Genomic DNA, 20,808 nt, shown 5'->3' on the forward strand with positions numbered 1-20,808 from the left:
TCAGACGCTAGTGTGTCCCTCTAAGGGCTGTTTAATGGATAAGAAAGAAAACACGTCTTCCAAAAAGACCTGTATGTCTGTTTACCACTGCACTGGGTGTGTATGTTTTCATGTTATGTAAGATTACCAGATGAGTTCACTGACGAGTGTGAACGTGTTTCAAGACCATTGAGGCTTCCATTATACAATATTATATTATTTTAATATTATATTATTACTAATATTATAATATTACTAATATTATTCCCTCCTATGCTATTGTATTCCCTATATTTAAAAGAAACCAATGTCAAAACGTTTAACAGCACAAATATAAGAGTCTTGTGCCACCTTGTGGAGAAGCGTATGCTTGCAACCCTATCTTGTACTTGGAGCTACCTTCAAACACCAAAGTAAATTTCAGGGTCCAGAAAATACATTATCCACTTTACAATAGAATGTAATATAGTTTATTATTATAATTAAGAGATTATTAATGTTATTATTACAGTTTATTATTTTTAAAAATTCACAGTGAAATAGCTAAATACCAAAATAAGGTCAAATACAATCCCAAAATATATTTCAGTGTCAAGAAAATACATTTTCCACTTTACAATAGAATGTTAATAGAGGTTATTATTATATTTAGGATAGTATTTATATTATTATTATTAGAGCTATTTAAAAAAATGCACTGTGAAATAGCCAAATAGCAAAATATTGTCAACTACAATACCAAAATATATTTCAGTGTCAAAGAAATACATTTTAAACCTTATGATAGAATGTTAATGGATTATTAGGATAATTAAGAGATTATTAATATTAATTTTTAGATATTACTATTTTAAAAATGCACTGTGAAAATAAGCAAATACCAAAATATGGTCAAATACAATAATGAAATAAATTTCATTGTCAAGAAAATACATTTCCGCTTTACACTAGATTGTTAATAGAAATTATTATTAAGACAATATTAATATCATTATTAGATATTAATATAAAAAAAAATGCACCGCTAAATAGCCAAATACCAAAATATGGTCAAATACCTTCAGATACCAAAATATAGTTCAGGGTCAGGAAAATACATCTCTACTTTACAATAGAATGTTAATAGAGACTATTATTATAATAAAGACATTATAAATATTTTATTAGAGATTTTTTTTTTTAATGCACTGTAAAATAGCCAAATACCAAAATATGGCCAAATATAATAACAAAATATTTCAGGGTAAAGAAAATACATTTTACACCTCACAATATAATGTTAATAAAGATTACTATTATTATTAAGATTGTTACATTATTAAAATTATTTTAAAAATGCATTGTGAAATTGAGTATCAGAGATGTTTGTTAAGTATAATACAACTGCACACATTTTTAATTCCGGCTTTAGATCTTTTAGACAATCAATATTTTTTTCCAATGTGTCTTTAATATATTTTTCAATTTCTTTCTGAAAAAAAAAAATCTAAAAATATACAAACATGTATTTATAGCAATTATTAAAAATAGGCCTATATCTTAGCAAATATATTGCATGACAATTTAAAATGTAAAAATATATCTAAAATGATCTGTATCTGATCTAACTGATATATTAATATAATATTTAATTAATATATAAAGGCCATTAAATACAACACATGTCCTGAAATACGAGGGAAAAAATTCCAGGTCGGCGTATGTACCTAATACTAAACTAACACTTTAAAAACATTGCACGAGTACACACATTATATATATATATATATATATATATATATATATATATATATATATATATATATATATATATATATATATATATATATATATATATATACAGTAAATGTCTCGTTTTGTGACTCACTGAAGATACAAAAAGCAGGATGGAGCAATTGATAAAGCTTTTTATTATAAAACCGAGTATTTTAAATATCTGTAAAGTCAATATTAATTTATAAAGGGAAAATTTTCAATAAGCACCTCGTATTACCTTTACCCTGACGCTCCATGATGGATTATGATAGCCAGGGGGTTTGGTTTTTTTTTTTTAAGGCATGATCTGATGAAACTAATTTGACAGGAAATTGAAGAGCGAGGATGACTGGTTAAGGTCACAGTAGAAGCAGAGGCAATTTCAGAGATGGGCTTCAAGTGTGTTCATGGGGAAATTGTCTTTGTGTCCCTCTCTCGTGACCTCTGAGCATTCGAGCTTTGCTGTTTTTCTGACTCTGCCTTAAAGGTGAAGTGTGTCATTTCTGTGCCATTGGTGTCACTAAACAGAATTGCAACCTGTTTGTTTGAGCAGTCGGACTAGGTTTTAATGTTATAACACTGGCTAAACTACAATATCACAGGCATGTAAATCCAGTGTTGTCTAGCTACTAAAATTGCTGCATTCAGTTGGTCATTAAATTAGAAATGTAGTTTTGCTGTCTAAGGGGCCGATCACACCGAGCGCACTTTTACGTTTCAAAAACGCAAGACGCACCACAATGCCTTTTATTTAACAATAAAGAAGTGCGATGCACTTTTATGTTGTTAGACAACGACTGAATTAGCTGCGTAATGTGTGTGAGTGTTATTGAGTGTGTGCTGTTGATATTGATGTAGTTTTAATATTTAATAATATTGTGATATTTAAAGATTTGTGATGCATACAGCTCCAGATAACTCTAAACAGTAACCACTAGTCTCTCCGTTATCTTCAAAAGTCTCTGTAGTTGTCTTGACAACACAAACACTGCTGTCACCTCAACGGAAACCCCGCCTCTGCTTTCATTTGATTGGAGAATGAAAGAGATGCGACTGACGTAACAAGATTTTCCCGCTCAGCTTACTTTTTTTCCAACTGTGAGCTAGAGCTGCACAATTAATCGTAAAAAGGTCGCGATCTCGATTCGACCTCCTAGACGATCTTAATCCAGCATTTCTACGATTCTGTCAATCATATTTTTAAGTTCAGGAGAGAAGCAATGGTGGCCGCACAAGTTTTCACATTGTTTTACATACATTGTTCAGCAATGTGGACACCCCCAAATGGTGTTGAAAGAGTCACATGCTGTATTTATAAAAAATAATTCATCTCAAAAATGTCATTTCTGCCTTCATGTAATGTATTTGCGACCGCAAAATCACACGTGACGTGAGCTGACCGTCAGCTGTTAACACAGGGACGGCGCCTCTGAATGAAGTTAACTTTAGTGAACAGAACCTGCAAAGGCTGTGAATAACAGGTAAAAAAGTTGTAAATAACATTCTGTTTGTGGCACAGAGTGATCGTTTGCGAGCCGCGTGGGAAGTTAACTGCTCTTAGCAGTGAAAATGAAACCGAAAGCGTGCACAGTGTTGCCAGAAGTAGCTGATTCCAGCCCAAAAAGTATCCAAAACCTGCCGAAATGCAAAAATACCCGCCCAGTCTTCTGTACTCATGAGAATCACGCCAGTGAAAGATTTTAAGCAGAAAATTACAGATTGTAAGCGTATGTCTCAAACACAGTAACTCAACATCAGAATTATCATCAACATTAATGATCAGGACAAATCTAAAGTCTGTTCAAGTCCACCATTCCAAGTCTAAACAAAATTTAGCATTTTAACCAACAGTACAGCTACACAAAGCCTATTGTTTTACCGCATGTTTGAAAATAACAACAATAATAGCCCACTTATATTAACGATTATTTTACATGTACAGAATCGAGAGAAAAATCGCGATCTTTATTTTAGGCAAAAAAAAAATTAGCGATTCTCATTTTAGCCAGAATCGTGCAGCTCTACTGTGAGCATACAGCGCGTAACGGCAAAAACGATAGGCGCAGCAGGCGGTTAAAACACAAGGTGCGCAGGGCACATAACAGCGTGCAAAACACGCAGCCGTTAGTATATATAAAAAAAAAGGCGCCTCTCAATGCAAAATCGTGTTCAGTGTGATCGGCCCCTAATAGTGCTTATGATACCGCAAAACCTTGTGTGCATATATCTGACACTATATTGCCAAAAGTCATCTGCCTTTACATGTGCATGCACTTCAAAGAGATTCTCAATCTGTAGCATTTAATATGGAGTTGGCCTACCGTTTGTAGCTATTATCAGCTCTCCTGGGAAGGCTTTTTGTGGTTTATTTTTAGTTTCGAGAGGATCACATGCTTATGACTGGCCACGGCTGGTCCTGCATTAGCTAACGCTTGATTCACCAGTTGGATGATTTCTAACTTAGTATAAATAACCAAAGTTTCTTACCTCAGTTATCTTCATCTTGAAGAATCTCCCCTTTCACCCCTACTCCTCCTCCATTTTGCTTGACAGTGCTAGCCCACTGGTTAGCACTGTCGCCTCACAGCAAGAATGTAACGGGTTCATGTGCTTACGTGGCCAATCAACGTTTCTGTGTGGAGTTTACATGTTCTCCCTGTGCTTGTGTGGGTTTCTCCCGGGTTCTCCAGTTTCCTCCCCCAGTCCGAAGACATTTGACGTAGGTGAATTGACCTAACCAAATTGGCACCATAGGTAAGCTCCTAATCAACAGTATATCTTTACATAGCAATCCCTAATTTGCCATTACCCATAATAAGCAGGGAAGTTCTCGAGACTTACCTGAGCTTAAACTCCCTTCTCACCCTGCAAACAGAAGGGAGCCCCGGGCTCGAGGATCGTATGAGCTCAGGGCTCTCTCCTGGGACAGCATGCCGAACACGCTTTATAATCAATCATCAGCTAAGTATGAACTCTTAAAACAAGGTTTAGGAGTGTGTTTATGGGAATTTCTGACTTCCGATACTGAAGTTGGACAAAAAGACCTAGCCCACAATCCGCTCTAAATCATCCCATAGGTTCTTCACTGGGTTGAGGTCGGGACTTTGTGCAGGCCAGTCAGTGCAACATCCATTTTTTATGAATCTTGCTTAGTGCATTGAACCAGGAAAGGGCTATCCCCAAACTGTGCCCACAAATTTAAAAAGGCTGACGACTTCTGAGCACTATGTGGCCTACCAATTTGGGGCTGAGTTGCTGATGTTCCCAGTTGCTTCCACTGCGGAATTGTGCATGTGGTGTGAACGGGCCTTTAGATAGTATAACTAAGCAGAATGATGTATTCAATTGTTGATTACCAAACAATCCAATGCTGGTGTTTACAGTCGGTATCTCCATCATAGCCAAATTGTGACCGTTCAAAAGTAAAAACACTTTATAGTAGTAGCCTCCACTTTTCTTTCTAGACTCACAAGGCCTATTAATTAAGGATATGCTATTCCTCATTTCCTATTTTGCAGCAAAGAATCATTAAGCCATATTACCATACGATTCCCTATTCAATTTGGAATTTATAAATTATGGAAAGGATATTATGCTGTGCCTGTTTTGGCAGCAGGTACACTATATAACTTGCTCAGACAACATATAATCTTGCTTGATTTGGAGTTGTTCATGTTGCCCTAAAAACCATCATCAGATTCATCCAAGTAGAACAGCAGCGCCAAAGCACACCTGATGTCAGAGATGTTCCTAGAATTTACAATGTCGTGTTAAAACCACAGATATCAACAGAAAGCCCATCATTTCATAGTGTACTTCAAGCTGTAAACCAGTGAGGTCTCACCTACTTCTTCCTTTATACTGATCAATTGGAAAGATGCAGTTTCACCAGGAATGTTTATTTGATGTGTCCATTTCTTAGCCCTGTAGAAACAACCAGAATCAACCAAGGCTGCACAATGAGAGCAGTTTCTGCATATATAATCATTCTGCAAATAATAAAAATAAAACAATAACAACAACAGTTGTTCTTTTTTTATGTTTGGCAAGTTTCTGTAACTGAATGTGACCGTATACTTTTTTTGATATAACTTGGTATAAAAAAGCACAAAAATATAGCACTTTCAACGCTGGTGCAAGTCCATTCAAATGACTGTGGCATTGAGCAAACGTACGATGTGTACGGTAAGTGCACCTTAGATTCGTCACAATTATTTTAAATCATGTCAGTTTAACCAAAAATACACTTAAGCAGACATTGGGTTTAGCCTCTTAAACTATAAAAAGCACAGAAAATGAAAGCATACATCTGTAAAAAGCAAGAAACTTAAAAAAAAAAAAAAAAACCTGATGACAATCAGAGGGCCAAAAACATGTTTGATTTTTTTAAGGTACTTATGAATGCAACAATCATTGAGAAGCTCATTTTTCAGGGCCACGGAAAAGCAAATATAACATTGAATGAAAGTGCAATTTCTTCATTTTATGCTGCAAATTCAGTTTTTTCTTTTCTCTAAAACAAGTCACAGTTTTGTCATTGGTATGTGCAGATTATTCCAAGGCCCCATCCAGAGCTCCTCCTCATCTGACTGTGTGCGGTCACTATGTGATCCTAAAGTGTCCCTCGCCTCCTGATTGTCCACTGTGGATTCTTGTTCATCCACATTTTGTGTTCTTTCTCCCACTTCTTTCACTACATTTGATTTCGAAGCTATACTCTCTGGGCCTGTGGTGCTGGAGGCCAGGGACCCACTGGAGGGCCTGGTCGTAAGGTTCTGTTCACCTTCTGAGGCGCCTGTGATTATAGGACTGTTTAAAGGAATTCGCTCTTCGTGTGTAACAGCAAGTTTGTCCAGTTTCTTAAAGTGCTTCCCTAGTCGTATTGGAGAGTTGAGCTTGATGTTGTTGGTGTGTGTGACCCGCCGCGTCCGGATTATTGAACCATTCTGTGCCAAATATATGCTCCCATTAATGTTGCTGTGGCTGTTCACATTAGATAGGCGGTTCCTGTGCGGTTCAGGTGCACTTTCTTCTCCAGTTGAACTGGTTTCGTATTCACGGTCTACGACAAGTCTGATTCTCTTTTTTCTACCACACTGAAAAAAAGAAAAAACAGGAGTTTAAAATGACTTCAGATTTTACTTACTTATTGAACACAGCACACAAGAGTGGCGTTCTGTTCAGAAAGGCAAGGGAGACAGAATCTTTTCAAGTTTTTACAAAATACCTAGAATAAAAATTGCTTTTGATCAATGTTAGGTCACATCAGCCTTCCTAGAAAACTCCCGCCCTGCTCATCATTAAAAAGCGAAACAGCCAAACACAAGCCGAATGTCATTTCACAAGCTCGTTAAAAGTAATGTGCTCATTGACCAAATGCCATCGGCTTACATCTTTTTAAACAACAAAATCTAACCTAAGTCTTATTGAACATTAATTGCTGACCTAAACTTTTGAAGGGTGCCCTGTAAAGGTAGGACTACAGAGGAAACAGCATGCATGCTATTCAGAAAAGGTTAGGAGAAATGCCAAGTAGTGCTCAGCAAGAGAAAGACAAGAAGAAGAACTCCAATCAGATGAAGGCATTCAAAAAGTTCCACACAAGACATGAAGGCAATGGCCAGTCTTACTGAGTGTATCGGGATATAATTCAGGAGGCAGCAACAGTCCCAACTGCATCTGAATTAGAGTCCTCATCCTCCCCATCGTCTTTGAGGTTTCTTGCTCCATCCGAAGAGCTGGAACTGTTATCAGGACTACCGCTTCTTTCTGGAGTTGCCTCTCCTTCTTCATTCTCATCTATAGGTGAGAGTTTGTCGATCTCCCTTGCTACACTACTACCAGCAATAGAGAAGTTGCTCAGACTGTGGAAGCTTGAATTTCTTCTTCTCTCTGGAGAATAACTTCTAGACCTAGAGGACATTGTATTCTTACTGTGGCTCTCAGAGTCACCTTCTTCCAAGTCATCTCTGGACTTGGTGCTTTCAGAGGTTGTGGTGTTTTGTCTGGACGGAGAAGATCTGACAGATTTAATGCTCTCTTTTCCACTGCTACCTTCTTCTGAGCTTGACTCCTTTGCTGCCTCTTGCCCGAATTCGTTCTCCGTCTCAGATATTATTTCAGTGTCTGTCTCTTGATCTGTCTCCGTTTCAGAGTCTGTTTCAGTCTTTGACTCTATTTCAGTGTCATCTAGCTGAGTATTTGTTTGGCTCTCCCAATCAGAATCAAAAGGACTCTGGTCTTGATCATCATCAGAGTCTAAACTACTCATATGTGCTCCTTCTTTTGGTTGATATGGATGATTATGTTTGAATGATGTGGCACTTCCAGTGTAAGACTGTCGAATGATGTCTTCCCTGCTTCTACTTCTTTCTTCCCTGCTTTCTATCTCACTTTCCATAGCAGCACCAGGGATTCTCTGTAATTCCCTTTCTGTCCTGTTGAGTGGCCAAGGGATTGAGAAACTCCCATTATTTCTATGATCTACGGCCTCACTAATGCTACTCACAGAGTTCTTCTGAGTTTGCATTGTTTTCAAGATGTTCATCTGACTCAAAACTTTGCCAAGTCTTGTTTTTGCTGAAGTTAAAGCTTCTTTAGTCTGGAAATAGCTGCCGTCAATGAACACGCCATTATCCACACTGTTTGAATGTTGCATCCTGGTTGGTTTGAAGTCATCAGTACTTCCTTCTTTTTGCTCAGGACCTACAATCGGAAATATTCTGTTGTTTTTCCAAGGAAGGTGGAATGGAGCTGGGGCAGACCTCCTGTCAAACATCTGACCAAGTTTTGTTGATGCCTTTGAGCTGTAAGGGTGTGTGATGCCGTCAGCTGCTCCAAGCCTTGGAGGTAGGTCTCCGAAAGCTAGTTTTGGCAGGTTTGGTGGGGGGGCCTTGCCTGGATGTTGAGCCAGCCTTCTTCCTTGCCTTGCAACCTATTACATTGATATTAATCCAGGCTATTAATCGTTTACAACTTTCAATCAGTTCTCATCACCCATAATCTTTGTGACTTTGGCTATTTCACATGACTCTGTTTCAACTTTAACTACATTTGCTGCCGTGGACTAAAGAGTAAAGCTGCTGCCACACTACACTTTTCAACCCCATAGACTGGCATTTATACACAAGTGAATGTGGCAGCCTAAAAATGCAAGCTTGTATGTCAAATTTTGCATGTTGCTGCATTAGAAGTGTTCAAGCCTGGTGAAATCTGATTTGCCAAATCGCATCCAGTGACTGCTTGAGACCAATAGAGGATCAAAACATGACCTCTCCGTACTAAATTATTAAAATATGGAGCAATCGCTTGCTTTTTTATGTTTAACCATCTTGTTTAATCCTGCCCCTTTTCACAGCAACATACAACAGAGTTTCCCAAGCTCAAACTTTAGTGTGACCATGGCTTATGATTACAGGACAGGGGTGCCCAATTCTGTTCCTGGAGATCTATCTTGCTGCAGAGTTCAGCTGCAACCTTGATCAAACGCACCTGTCTTTAATTACCAAGTGTGCCTTCAGATGCTAGTTATTTGGTTTAGTTCTTTCCTATTAGAGTTGGAACTGAACTCTGCAGGAAGATCTCTAGGAACAGGATTGGGCACCCCTGCTATAGCATTACATTGAGCTGTAAGGTTGTGACAAAATTTTGCCATTGGTTAACAGACAGGCGACAACCATACCTGCCAACAATCCCGCTTTTCCCGAGAGTCTCTGGTATTTCAGACCCATCTTCCGCCCATTTCCCGAATTGTTCTGTCTGCTGGAAAACTACCAGAATTCCAACCACCACCCCCAACCCTGACTGGATGATCGCTGACTGGATGAATGCTTCTTCCTCTGTCGTTCTCTTGATATCCTTATCACGTCTTTTCTCAAACAGAACTAAATGCTTTTTATTGCTATAAAAATAATTCAAATGACAATGGTGGTGGTGACACCAAGCCAATTGGGCTTGCCAACAAAAATGAAAACATGATAAAATTAAAAATAATGCCATACAGTCTTTTCTTTTTCTGCAACAATTTAAAGCAACCAACAATATTTTTTTCTGTTCTATGTTCAAATATGACTCATTTGATTAGACTATTTTAACAGTTTATTGTGTACACATCCGACTATCTTGCAGATAAGTAAATGTCAAAGTACTGCATTAAAGTCCTGACCTGAGTCATGTGTAAAGGCCAGAGCTACTGCACATTGTATTAGTTTAATTAAGCAAAACGAATGTGATACCTCTCCCTCTGATTCATGCGGACTGTAGTAGTAGCTGCCGTCGTCTTCCATAATCACCTCTCCGTATTCATCATACATCCCTGATGGAGAGATCAGCTTCCTTCGACTTCCATATTGAGGCAAGTCATAACTAAAATAGACATATGCCGACATTTAATATATCAAGATAATGAACATGCACAAACAAATCATTATAAAACAGGTAAGTGACATTCTAAGTCGATCTCTCTCTTTTGTATGTTGTAATGCTGTATTTATTCCACAGTAATCTGGTAGTGTTTGCTTTTTCTGGATTAATTTTTGTGAAATCCCAATTGCAACAGAGAAATACTGGCAAATCTCTGTAGACTGATTGCATTTCATGCTGTTCAGCCTTATAATCTTAAAATGTGAGCAAAACAACCTATTTTGTCATCATTTTAGACATTATGCTAGAGAATCATTCAAATACTAGCTCTAAAGTGATGCTTGTAAAATAGCAACAGTTTCTGCTGTTCTGACGGTCAGACAACAGATGTGAAAAGAAAGTAGTTCCTCTTACAAAAGGGCTTTTGAGACTCTTCGTGTTTGATTTTTTATTTTATATACTCGATTATGCCATCAAACTGTTGTATAATCACAATATCACACTCTTAGCAGTGCAATATGTCTGTATTTCATCACTTGTGGGGCACTAAGGCACTGTGGCCTTGAGCCAACGCACGCCTCTCTCCAGTGCCAATATACAGCTACATTGCACTGCTACAAGTGTGCTATTGCACATGTATAGTATAAAATATATCAAGACAAGGAACAAGGAATATTATAATCGTGACCACTTCAAAATATCATGAATAATCATTTATTATTTACAGTATAGCGTCTTTTAAGAATATTTTAATTGTTATATTGGCAGTGGTTATCACAGCACCAAATGCTTGAAGACATGCTAATCTGGCCTACGACTTCATTCTGTGAATTTTTTATAGGGGTGGGTGGATCGATTCTAAAATATTGATATTTTTGATACTGGCAATGTATCAAAAGGTTCAATTGATCGTTTCTTTTTTTTTTTTTTTCTTAATGAGCAATCACTGATTTTAACATCTTAATAATAATAATAATGATAGCAATTTATAGGATCAGGAAACGTAACTTTAATATTCTTCCACTGTATGTCCACTAATGGGTCAATGTTTGCACATTCTAAGTTGATCTCTCTTGTTTTTTTTATGTTGTAGTGCCATAGTAATCTGGTTGTATTTGCTTTTCTTTGGCTTTTTAAGGGTTAATTATTTTGAAATCCTTATTGCAACAGAGAAATACTGGGAAATCTCTGTAGACTGATGGCATTTCATGTCGTTTGGCTTTATAGTCTTAAACGTGAGCATCACATCACCTGTTTTGTCTTAATTTTTGACATTATACTAGAGAATCATTCAAATAGCTCTGAAGTGACGTTGCACTTTAGTGAAGTAGCAACGCTTTCTGCTGTTCTGACGGTGGCTGCAGATGTGTAAGAACGGCAGAAGAAAAGTAGTTACTCTTACAAAAGGGTTTTCGAGACTCTCCATGTTTGATTTAATTTTTTATATGCACAATTATGCTGTTAAACTGTTGTATAAACGCAATACCACACTCATAGCAGTGCGATATGGCTGTATATTGTCACTGGTGGGACACTAAAGAACTCTGCCTGCAGCCTCAAGCCAACACACGCCCCCCACCAGTGCGAATATACAGCTATTTTGCACTGTTATGCATGTGATATTGCTCAAGTATAGCATAATAAAAGCCTCAGCAATTAATCACAAGAAGAACATTTGACATCGGCAGAAGCCTAGCTAAAAGGCAGATGTATGAGATTAATACATGTACCTTACACATATACGCACACCAGTAAACAATTTCAGAATGAACAAGAAAAGACTATGTCCCTAGTGTCAAGTAAATCGAAACAAACTGTTTATGAAACTTTCGGGGCTGAGAAATGAAAGGCAAATCCAATAACTAAGATTTAGTGGTGGAACCTCTTCATAGGAGTGTACAGAAAAAGGTCAAAACAGACCTTCATTAAAGACTTTGAGAATTCCTGGGGAGCAGCAGACTGTCTGAACTCGAATACAGCTTAGACAGCCCATTTAGCAGGAAAGAGGCTGAAATTCAAGATTGTGTTGACCCTCACCAGCCTGGAGGCATTTCATTCGGATTCACAGAGAGTGGAGGGATATATTGAAGATCAGTGTGGAATAAGACCGTACGAAAGCTTGGATTTTCATCACATATGTTTGATAGTGCAATTACCATCACGGATGAGCATTCATTTATGGCACCTATTTCTATTTTTTCCAGCTCATTAGGGTTCCATATGGACAGTTCACCTTGCACAAGCAACACTAAATAATTATCTCTGCTATTACAGTTGAAAAGACACACTTGGGCGCACACGGCATTAAGGGAAGATTACAAAATTCATCATCTGGAAGCCATATGAAATAGTCCTTAAAATTATTTATTAAAAGCAGCACATTTCAACTGATGAGCGCACACTCACCCGTGCTCATAATTATAGTAATCCTGCGTATAATAGTCCTGTCCTGGGTCAATGCCAGACTCCATAGAGAGTTCCTGTAGGGAGGGCAAAGAGTTACAGTTTAGAGTGCATCCGAGGAAGTCAGACATAAGTGCTGTCCATAATAAATAAAAGGCTAAATACATAAACAAATGTAAATTTCCTTATTTGAGCTACGCTAACTCAAAGAGTATGGTTAATGGTTAACTATATAATAGATTATAATAGAACGATATATATATATATATATATATATATATATATATAAATATATATATATATATATAAATATATATATATATATATATATATATATATATATATATATATATATATATATATATAAATATATTAGAGCTGCACGATTCTGGCTAAAATGAGAATCGCGATTTTTCTGCTTAAAATAAAGATCACGATTTTATCACGATTCTGTGGATGTAAAATAAAGGTATGGTAAAAACAAACATGGCACAATATCGATAATAATATTATGTGTAGGTCTACTGGTTTCTATAAATAATTATATTCTACTTATAATATTTCTGATTTTGAATTATTATGTTTGAGATATATGCTTGCAATCTGTCATATTAGACAATTTTATTCACTGGTAAAACCAGACATTTGCCCTTTTTAGATTATATTCAACAATATATAGGCTAGAGTAGTTATACTGACATTGTAAACCTTTATTTTCATGCACTGTGGGTTCGCTATGAAAGAAAAAACATATCAAATGCTTGTCGTTATCATAACTCTAAAATGCGATATGATAAATGAAGTGCACACTTTCGGTTTCATTTTGACAGCTAAGTGCTTGTTGATACTTTGCACGCGGCTCCCAAACGATCACTCTGTGACACAAACTGAATATTTTTTGCAACTGTATTACCTGTTACTCGCAACATATGCAGGTTCTGTTCGCTTAAGTAGGCGCACGCGCATCTATCATTAAGCGCGCGCCCTCTCTGTGATAACAGTTCACGGTCAGCAGCTCATGTCGCGTGTGATTTCCCGATCAAGAAAACATCATGTTAAGACAAAAATGACATTTTTAGGGGAATTATACCTTATAAATAAAGTATGTGACTCATTCAACATCATTTGAAGGTGTCAATGTCACTGAGCAACGTGTGTGAAACAATGAAAAGACTCGTGCAGCCGCCTTTTCTTCTCTCCTGAACTTGAAAATATGATTGACAGAATCGTAGAAAGATCGTCTAGGGGGTCGAATCGAGATCGCAATCTTTTAACGATTAATTGTGCAGCTCTAATATATATATATAACAATATATATATATATATATATATATATATATATATATATATATATATATATATATATATATATATATATGCCTCCTTAGGAGTGAACCCTTATAGAAAATAAACATACATACACTTTAAATATGTGTAATGCATGTTTTGGAACATTTTCTCGTAAAACCTGTGTTATTAGATGTTTCCACTTGTTCCAAAATCCTATATTAAACATGCGTTCCACATATTTCTCATATGACTGCACATGTGAGGCCTGTGTGAAGGTAAAGTTACTGCATATTGTAAAAAACGTAAAGGTTGCTGGTCCGAGTCTCAGCTGGGCCAGGTGGTATTTCCCTATAGAGTTTGCATGTTCTCGCTGTGTCTGTGTGGGTTTACTCCTGCTGCTCCGGTTTCCACCACAGTCCAAAGACATGCAGTATAAGAACTGGATAAACTAAACTTGGCTGTAGTATATAAGTGTGTGTGTAAATGAGAGAGTGTATGGGTATTTCCCAGCACTGGAGGTGCACAAGTTAGTGTACTCCAGTGCCAAGTTGTGGCTACAAGGGCATCTACCACATAAATATCTACCACAATAATAAAAAATAAAATGTAATGTTTGTATTAATTTAATGAGATATTATGGCAGATTAGGATTATAATATAAGAAAAGAAAAGAAAAGAAAAGAAAAGAATAATAGTAGCGATTTTCTACCTCAGGTCTCAAGAGAGAGGGCCGAAGCAACTGCTGTTGCTGGACAGTATTCAGATAAGAAACAGTGCAGAAACAAGAGAGAAAAGGAGGAATGTTACATTTTTAAATCTAGGTGAAAGTGTAGGACAGAAGATACACAAATAAACAGTTAGATTAACCAGTCTGAGATCAAATCTAAATTGGTAAAAATTGCAATATAAGCATAAACACATTTAGATTGTTTTGAAAATGTAATTAAACTAAACCATAAATGTGTGACGCTTGAGAACATCTTTATAGGAAAGGTCAGATTTGCTTGTTTTTAAAATAAGAAATATAAAACAAAAGTCACAAATTTGCATATTCCCACTTTTCATGCAGACATCCTTTTTAATTGAAAAAATATTCACAATTAGAAAACTAAAAAACTTTTCTACCTTTCTCTAGAACCCACTAGACCCCACATTTCTTCTAGACCCACTATAATTGGAAATTATACATACTGCGTGTGTATATATATATATATATATATATATATATATATATATATATATATATATATATATATATATATATGTATATGTATATATATATATATATATATATATATATATATATATATATATATATATATATATATACTGTATGTATATGCAGTGCTTCTAAAAGTATTCATAATGCTTAACTTTTTCCACATTTTCTTAAGTTACAGCCTTATTTCAAAATGCATTAAATTCCTTGATTTCCTCAAAATTCTACACACAATGCCCCATAATGACAGTGTAAAAAAAAGTTTTTGAAAATGTTGCAAATTTATTAAAAATAAAAAAAACCCTGAAAAACCACATGTACATCAGTATTCACAACCCTTGCACAATAATTTGTTGATGCACCTTTGCCGCAATTACAGCCTCAAGTCTTTTTGAATATGATGCCACAAGCATGGCACACCTGTCTATGGGAAGTTTTGCCTATTTTTCTTTGCAGTACCTCTCAAGCTCTATCAGGGTGGATGGGAAGCGATGGTGTAAAGCTATTTTCGGATCTCTCCAGAGATGTTCAATAGGTCTGGATTTAGGTCTGGGCTCTGGCTGGGCCACTCAAGGACATTCACCGAGTTGGTGTGAAGGCACTCCATTGATATTTTGGCAGTGTGCTTTGGGTCATTGTCCTGCTGCAAGATGAACCATCGCCCCCAGTCTGAGATCAAGACCACTCTGAAACAGGCTTTTATTCAGGATGTCTCGGTACATTGCTGCATTCATCTTTCCCTCTATCCTGACTAGTCTTCCAGTTTCTGCTGCTGAAAAACATCCCCACAGCATGATGCTACCACCACCATGCTTCACTGTAGGGATGGTATTAGCCTGGTGATGAGCGCTGCCTGGTTTTCTCCAAACGTAATACCCGGTATTAACTCCAAAGAGTTCAGTTTTAGTCTCATCAAACCAGAGAATGTCATTTCTTATGTTCTGAGAGTCCTACAGATGCCTTTTGGCAAATTCCAGGCAGGCAGTGGCTTTCGTCTGGCCACTCTACCATACAGGCCTGATTGGTGGATTGCTGCACAGATGGTTATCCTTCTGTAAGGTCCACAGAAGAACGCAGAGCTCAGACAGAGTGACCATTGGGTTATTGATCACCTCCCTGACTCCCCTGATCACTTAGCTTAGATGGCCGGTCAGCTCTAGGAAGAGTCCTGGTGGTTCGTAACAGCTTCCACTTGCGGATGATGGAGGTCACTGTGCTCACTGGAACTTTCAGAGCAGCAGAAATTTTTCTTTAATCTTCCCCAGCCTTGTGCCTTGAGACAATCCTATCTCAGAGGTCTACAGACAATTCCTTTGTCTTCATGCTTGATTTATGCTTTGACATGCACTGTTAACCCTGGGACTTTAGACACACATATAGACATACAAGTGAACTCCAATTAAGCAGCTGAAACATCTGAAGATTGATCAGTGGAAACAAAGTACCTGAGCTTAATTTAGATCTTCACGGCTGTGAATACTTCTGCACATGTGATTTTTCAGGTTTTTTATTTGTAATAAATTTGCAACAATTTCAAAAACTCTTTTTTCACATTGTCATTATGGGGTATTGTGGGTAGAATGTTGAGGAAATAAATTAATTTAATTAAATAAGGCTGTAACATAAAACAATGTGGAAAAAGTGAAGCGCTATGAATACATTCCAGATGCACTGTATATAGTGCTTAACATATGAGTACACCACTCACAAAACTCTCATTTCAATAAATATTTTCTATGTGAAGCTTTACAATATTATATTAGTGCATATACTGTACATTTGATTAGAGAGTACTGAAACCAAATCTGAAGCTAGTCTAAAAAAAAAAACTTATGATAACAGCCCAAAATTAGTAAACCCACATTTATGTGTTAGGGAAAAATATTAAATACATTAAAAAATAATAATAATAATAAAAAGAGAACCATTGAAGAGAAATAAAAACATATATAAAATTTGTTTGAAATATTTGAATCCAATATTTTGCATGAATTTAAATGTATGTTTAATAAAAAAATAAAAGTTCTGTGCCTAAGATATTATTTTAATAAATATATCTGTTTAACAAATCTATTTTATTCAAATGCAGCAACATTTATGACCTATATTTACTGAGAAATAGATAAAAATGTTCATTTTCAAAATGGGATGCACTCATTAACGTTATTACGTTAGGTAATTATAAATAAATGGAGAGTAAATATACAGCAAGATAAATGAACCAATTAGAATCAAGCATTCCAAAGAGGAACAGTGTACTGAATTTAAATACAAGTTTTTATTGATCCGATTGCATTTGGCACTGTTTTATTAAAGCAAAAACCCCTCGAACCAGCGTTTGCTTTATTTAAACACTGTGACATTTATAAAACGGTACTTCCTAATAAAAAAAAAAACAATTGATAAATGTTATCTGCGAGCCAGACTGCAGACTGACAGATCTAGCCTTCAGCAATTTTAAAGATGAGATCTTGACAAATACTTATTTCCAGTCTGCATCAAACAACATCAACTGATAAAAATGACGGCCAATCAAGCTGTCTCAAGATGGGACATTATTTAAACATAATTCAATTCCAAAGAATGATAATAATAAAACAAAACACATACCTCCTGATGCCCGTAGCCTCTCCTGTGAGGAGATAACAGAATGGGAATAAAGTCAGTAAGATGATTACGATAAAAAACCTTGATATTTAATATCTAGAAAGTGTTTTAATTCATCTCAAACTGGACTGTCAAATGTGACAAAGTCTTTAAAGGTTTATGCATGATAAATTTATAAGATGAGACAGTCCTTTCCTAAAATCTGAGAAATGTTCGAAAGCTTTTGCATCTGATATCTGATAAGTAATGCAGAACTGGGAAGAATAAACCGTGTGTGAGGATGAATATGGAGAAGAGCTGGGAAAAAAGAAGCGTGGAAGCAATTTTCACTTCGAAATTTCTATCACAACATTCATCTATCACAGAGATATAGGAAATAACATGGAATTAAACATTTATAGGATGTTTAGAAATTCTGACTTTGCATCTCACAAGTCTGGCTTAATTTCAGTTCGTCTGGCAACCTTGAGTTTATATCATTCATTTTCTTTTCAGCTTAGTCCATTTATTAATCCGGGGTCGCCACAGCGAAATAAACCGCCAACTTATCCAGGATGTTTTTACACAGCAGATACCCTTCGAGCTGCAACCCATCTTTGGAAAGAGTTTATATCGCATAAATCTTAGTTTCTTACTTTGGTGTTCACATCTTGAAATTCTCCCTTTTTTTACTGAGTTGTGATTTTAGTTCTTGCAATCCCAGTTTTATAGGCTGTCAATTATTTAGCACAATTCTGAGCTTACATTTTTACAATTCTGACCTAATTTAAAGATACATCATACAATTTTGTCTATTTCTCACAACGGTGTTTTCTATTTACAGTTCTCGCTCTTACAGAATTTGGACGAATACTTGTAATTCTTAGTTCAATTAAGTTAAATAAAATAAGAGAAGATTAAATTAAATGGAAAATCTCAAAACTCTGACGTATTTTTCTTGAGAATTGTGACTTTCTTGTAGTTAAGAGTTTATATCTCACTATTATCACTTAATTTCTCTCTATTCTGAGGTTACCTTTTGCAATTCTGACTTTATTTCTCTCGATTCTGACTTTATTTCTCTCGATTCTGTCTTTATTTCTCTCAGTTCTGACGTTATGATTTTATTTCTGAGAATTGTAACTTTACTTCTTGCAATTACTTCTTGCAAAAGGTTTATATCCAGAAATTCATGCAATCCTGACTTCATTTCTCGCAATTCTGACTTTACATCTTACAATTGTTTATCTCAATATTTTGTATAGATTTTGAAATTGTTACATTGCATTGTTAAATAGTTTTTAGGAAATCTGACTTTTTTTTTTTTTTTTTTTTTTTTTTTTTTGCAATTCTGACTTTTTAAACTCAGGGTTGTGTGAGAAAAGTGTAAATTATGAATAGTTTTGTTCATTTTATTTTTATTTCATTATGTAAACAGGTTACAATAAATCTCAGTCTCTTTTTCTGAAATAATAATAATAATAATAACAATAATAAAATAACAATAATATTAACAACAACAATAATAATAATAGCAATAATAACAATACAATAGTTAGAATATTTTTTGGCTGGAAAACCATTTTTGCCCAGTCTTTTTCTTATGGGGAAGTCATGAACACTCACCTTAACTGAATATTTGACTTTGTTTTCTCTAATAAAAACCTTCATTTCAGAACTGTATGATATGTATTATATCATGACTAAAAGTCAATACTAAAAGGTTAATAAATATTCTAAGTCTCTTTTCTGAACTACTACTACCACCACCACCACCACCACTACTACTACTACTACTACCACCACCACCACCACCACCACTACTACTACTACTACTACTACTACTACTACTACTACTACTACTACTTTTACCACCACCACCACCACCACTACTACTACTACCACCACTACCACTACAACTACTACTACCAATACTACTACTACTATTACTACTACTACCACCACCACTACTACTACTACTAACAATATGATTATTGTTTGGCATGCCAACCCTTTTTGCCCAGTCTTTTTCTTATGGGGGAAGTCATGAACACTCACCTTAACTGAGTATTTTTGGACTTTGTTTTCCCTAATAAAAACGTTCATTTCAGAACTGTATGATATGTTTAATTGTGTTATTTTGACGAATAGATTTATAGTAATAAATAGTTCAACAATAGTTGTTCCATCATGTAAACATGTTACTAAATACTAAAAGGCTAATAAATATTCTGTTTTTTTCTGAAATACTACTACTACCACCACCACCACTACTACTACTACCACCCCCACCACCACTACTACTACTACTACTACTGCTGCTACTACTACTCCTCTACTACTACTAATAATAATAATAATAACAAAAATAATACGATTATTATGTGGCATGCAAACCATTTTTGCCCAGTATTCTTCTTGTGTGGAAGTCATGAACAAACACCTTAACCGAGGATTTTTGGACTTTGTTACATTTTAATAACAAAAACCTTAACTTCAGAACTGCATGATATCTTTAATTGTATCTTTGACTAATATTTAAATTAGTTTGATGATCTGAAACATTAAAGTGTGTCCAACATGCAAGAAATAAGAATAGAAATCAGTAAGTGGGCAAACACTTTTCATACCACTGTGTCTATACAGTTAAAGTCAAAATGATTAGCCCTCCTATAATTTCTTTTTAAAATATTTCCCAAATGATGCTTAACAGAGCAAAGAATTTTCACAGTATTTCCTCTAATATGTTTTTTTTTTCTTCTGGAGAAAGTCTTATTTGTTTTATTTAGGCTAGAATAAAAGCAGGTTTTAATTAAAAAATAAAAAAATAAAACATTTGAATATATTATTAGCCCCCTTTAGCAATATTTATTTTTGATTGTCTACAGAACAAACCATCGATATACAATGATTTGCTTATTTGCCCTAACTACCCTAATTAACCTTGCCTTTAAGCCTTTAAATTGCACTTTAAGCTGAATACTATAGTATCTTGAAAAACATCCAGTAAAATATTAGGTACTGTCATCATGGCAAAGTTAAAAGAATTCAGTTATTTGTATATCTATACAGCATATCAAAGTCATTATCACGTAATGAATCAGTGTTAACCACACCACTGATTCAAAGCAGACAATAACAGAATGGCAAGCCTACAGAGGAGAAAAGCTAGACAGCATTTAGCCGGAAGGACACACGATGGCACACTGTTTATT

General features: G+C 35.6%; 1 protein-coding gene across 50 annotated transcripts in view; it reads right to left on the minus strand.

The window, feature by feature from the left end:
* Positions 1-5,612: 5,612 nt before the first annotated feature.
* Positions 5,613-20,808, minus strand: part of pcdh15b (protocadherin-related 15b) — a 513,920-nt gene continuing 498,724 nt past the window's right edge. For 20 of the 50 annotated variants that reach the window (XR_015503430.2, XR_015503452.2, XR_015503435.2 and 17 more), the window contains 4 exons: positions 17,618-17,639; positions 12,502-12,575; positions 9,969-10,098; positions 5,755-6,830 (listed from right to left, as the gene is read on the minus strand). Coding sequence is in view for 20 of the 50 variants with exons in the window: in XM_087274999.2 (XP_087131125.1) it covers positions 6,258-6,830; positions 9,969-10,098; positions 12,502-12,575; positions 17,618-17,639 (799 nt within the window). In the remaining 30 variants the exon portion in view is untranslated. Of the gene's footprint in view, positions 5,659-5,754; positions 6,831-7,364; positions 8,669-9,968; positions 10,099-12,501; positions 12,576-14,497; positions 14,537-17,617; positions 17,640-20,808 lie in introns of those variants that run through there. The other 30 variants (XR_015503446.2, XR_015503445.2, XR_015503431.2 and 27 more) reach the window with 4 other exon arrangements.

Source organism: Danio rerio, chromosome 12 (assembly GCF_052040795.2).
Source record: "Danio rerio strain M-AB ecotype USA chromosome 12, GRCz13ab, whole genome shotgun sequence".
Lineage (NCBI taxonomy): Eukaryota > Metazoa > Chordata > Actinopteri > Cypriniformes > Danionidae > Danio > Danio rerio.